Consider the following 3,036-nt stretch of genomic DNA (forward strand, 5'->3'; position numbering starts at 1 on the left):
TTCCCTAATTATTTTTCACTTATAAAGGGAAAGAAATGCGTCTTATTCCATGGCTTATTGTAATAAAAATCCATCCATACAGACGGGCCAATATTTTCACAAGAAGGACCCATATGTAGGACGGAGTGTGTCTGATTTCACTTAATAGTGATGCTGGGTGTTGGTAATTACATCAGGCTGGAGGTCCCTCCGTCAGCCTCCTCTCCCTCTCTCCTCCCTCTGCGCGGAGCTGATTGGTCGCTGGGAGGCAGCTTGGACAGAAACTGCGTTGTCCTGGTGACCCGGCCTCTGTGCACCCCAGCCCACTATAAAACCCCGCGGATGCACGCAGGCGTGCCAAATGGGCTGTCAGATGCGACTTGGAGTAACAAGTGGATTTGACGTTTAGGTTTTTCTCTTCATCGCGTCTGCAAACACTCTCGGTAGGTGTTTTATTATTTATTTTCTGTTAGGTTATCCTGATAATTAGTGTCAGTATACACAGATTGTGTTTCTGCTTTAATTATTCTCAGAAAAAAAATATCCAGAAATAAAATAGGACGCTGATTACTGGCTGCTGCATATAAAAGATGGGGAACTCAACAAATAACTTTTATATGGTTTTCTTTCTTTTTCCATTCTGTGATTGTGTTATATCAAAGTTAAATCACAAAGTTTCCTCTGTGTTAACATATTTTATGAGGCCTACATTGATTTAAAAATATTTTTTTAAAAATGAGCAGATTCTCATTATCAGAATCGAAATGGGTAAGATGAGCTTGGTTTGGTCGACATGTGGATTTGAGCTTTCAGTAAAGTAACTCAGAAGTTTACTTTTTTGTTGTTTTTCTCAGATTAGCGTGTGAGACCCGGATCATGGACTCAGATACAAGCCGCGTGTCAAGCAGACCGTCCTCTCCCGAGGTGGACGACATCTTCATGTCTACTTTAAAGAAGTCTGTGCACGGCTTCTCCGGCGCTGTGTCCTCTACGCAGAGTGACTCTCCGTCAGAGATCCCCGGTCTGCGTGGCCTCTCCGCCCTCGACGAGGACTCTCTGTCGCTCCGGATGGCATCCAAGAAAGACCGTAAACTCCTCTCGGAGAACGAGCTGCAGGCGATCCGCCTCAAGATCAACAGCCGCGAGAGGAAAAGAATGCACGACCTCAACGTGGCCATGGACGGGCTGCGGGAGGTCATGCCCTACGCGCACGGACCGTCGGTGCGTAAACTCTCCAAAATCGCAACGTTGCTGCTGGCGAGAAACTACATCCTGATGCTGAGCAACTCTCTGGAAGAGATGAAGCGGCTTGTAAGTGAAATCTACGGCAGTAGCGGACATCACAGCGGCTTCCACCCGTCAGCATGTGGGACTATGACACACGCGGGGCCCGTGCCGGGACACCCGGCGGCTTCTCACGCATCGCACCCCGGGGTACATCACCCTCTCCTCCCGTCGGCGGCTGTCTCCACTGCCTCTCTTTCCGCGCCCGGTATCTCCGCCGTCACTTCAGTCAGACCCCACCACGGACTTCTCAAAGCGCCCACTGCCAGTGCGGGGCCCTTGGGCAGCAGTTTCCAGCACTGGGGCGTTGGCACCGGCATGCCCTGTCCGTGCAGCATGTGCCAAGTCCCGCCTCCGCATGTGTCCAGCATGAGCACCGTCACCATGCCGAGGCTCACCAGCGACTCTAAGTGACTCCAAGCAAAGCTGAACTTTTCTCCGGGGGGTGTTAAAGACTTATCTCCCAACTTTATCGTGCTTTTATTTATCTTTGTTGCCGAATCCGTTGCGTCAACGGAGGCATTTAAGACCAATGCATTGTTTTTCTTCACTGGGACTTTGGTGTTTTTGAAACTAACTCGGTGTTTCATAGTAATTAACCTGTGTTTTAACCGGTCTTTTCTTCACAGAGCTCCTGCAACACACACAAACGTTTTCTTGCGACTGGGAATCGCTCATGGCCCACATACGTGTTTCCATGCAGTTTGTTGAAGATCACATTTATTCCAAAAATACTTTCCCGTTCTGTGGTACCGCAGGAAAAAAAGTCCCCAAAAGTTGAATCAAACCACAAATATAGGATGTAAATATCTAGATGGGCTGTTCTGTTTAAATAGTCGGAGATATATATTAGAGTCTTGTAAATGTCCAGGAAGACTCCGCCACCCCACCTCCTCACATCTTGCACCTGCTATAATTATTCTGTCCGCCTCATTCAATGCTCCTCTCCCTATTTTCTCCTCGGTAGGCTGTTATTCACTGTCAGACGCACACAGCGACCACTTCTTTATTTTTTTAATTACAAAAAAAATAAAAATAAAAATTTGAAAATGATATTTATTTACTTATTTTGGAGGGGACGTTCAGACGAATCTCTGATTATGTTGGGGTTTGAAATGTAAAATAAAGATGAATATTGAAATGAGAAAAACATTTTGTGGTGGTTTTGTTTTTATTTGTTTTTCTTTTTTGTGGATAAATACATTTAAAGGAGACTAAAAGCAGAATTTATAGCTTGTAGCAGGAGGGCAGTACTGAACAGGGTTATTCAGTATTATTACATAATAACCAGCGAAATTACACATCATAAGCACAACTTGTTTTGTTTTCGTTTTAAATTGTAGTGTTTAGATCTTCAAGGCCAATTAAACGTTTATCATGGGAACAAAAAGTTTTCCGCCTCAGCTAAAACACCTTAGCACTCTTTAAAAAAAGTTTTTATTTTGAATCAGTTTATTTTCATTATTATTCCATATAAAACCCAATCGGCTTAGATTCAGTTGTCAACCAAAAAAACAAAAATAAAAAATAAAAATATAAACATATCGGCATTTAAATAATAAATCTCAGCCTAATTATTGGTGTTATATACAAGCAGTTATGAAAAGGGCTTCATTAAAAAGAACAAGTTTGACGATAAACGTTTTCTCGGATTTATAACAGAGTGCCCAAAGTAATTTTTCGTCATGTTATGAGCCAACAGCAATGTTGCCACATGAAAGAAACTTTTCAGAGCTGGTCTCTTCTGCTGGATGACACTCACTGTTTTTAATT

The 3,036-nt window shown here is 43.5% G+C and overlaps 1 protein-coding gene across 1 annotated transcript; it reads left to right on the forward strand.

Annotated features, from left to right (window-relative positions):
- Positions 1-317: 317 nt before the first annotated feature.
- On the forward strand, positions 318-2,404 carry olig2 (oligodendrocyte lineage transcription factor 2). The gene is made up of 2 exons (XM_005945004.2): positions 318-422; positions 834-2,404. Exon 2 carries the CDS (start codon positions 856-858, stop codon positions 1,675-1,677), a length of 822 nt encoding a protein of 273 aa, XP_005945066.1. The 5' UTR covers positions 318-422; positions 834-855; the 3' UTR covers positions 1,678-2,404.
- The last annotated feature ends 632 nt before the right edge of the window (positions 2,405-3,036 follow it).

This window comes from Haplochromis burtoni, unplaced genomic scaffold (genome assembly GCF_018398535.1).
Source record: "Haplochromis burtoni strain Fernald_Lab_line unplaced genomic scaffold, NCSU_Asbu1 Contig_440, whole genome shotgun sequence".
Classification (NCBI taxonomy): domain Eukaryota; kingdom Metazoa; phylum Chordata; class Actinopteri; order Cichliformes; family Cichlidae; genus Haplochromis; species Haplochromis burtoni.

Coding starts and splice junctions, on each gene's coding strand:
- olig2 (XM_005945004.2), top strand. CDS start 856: ATGGACTCAGATACAAGCCGCGTGTCAAGCAGACCGTCCTCTCCCGAG.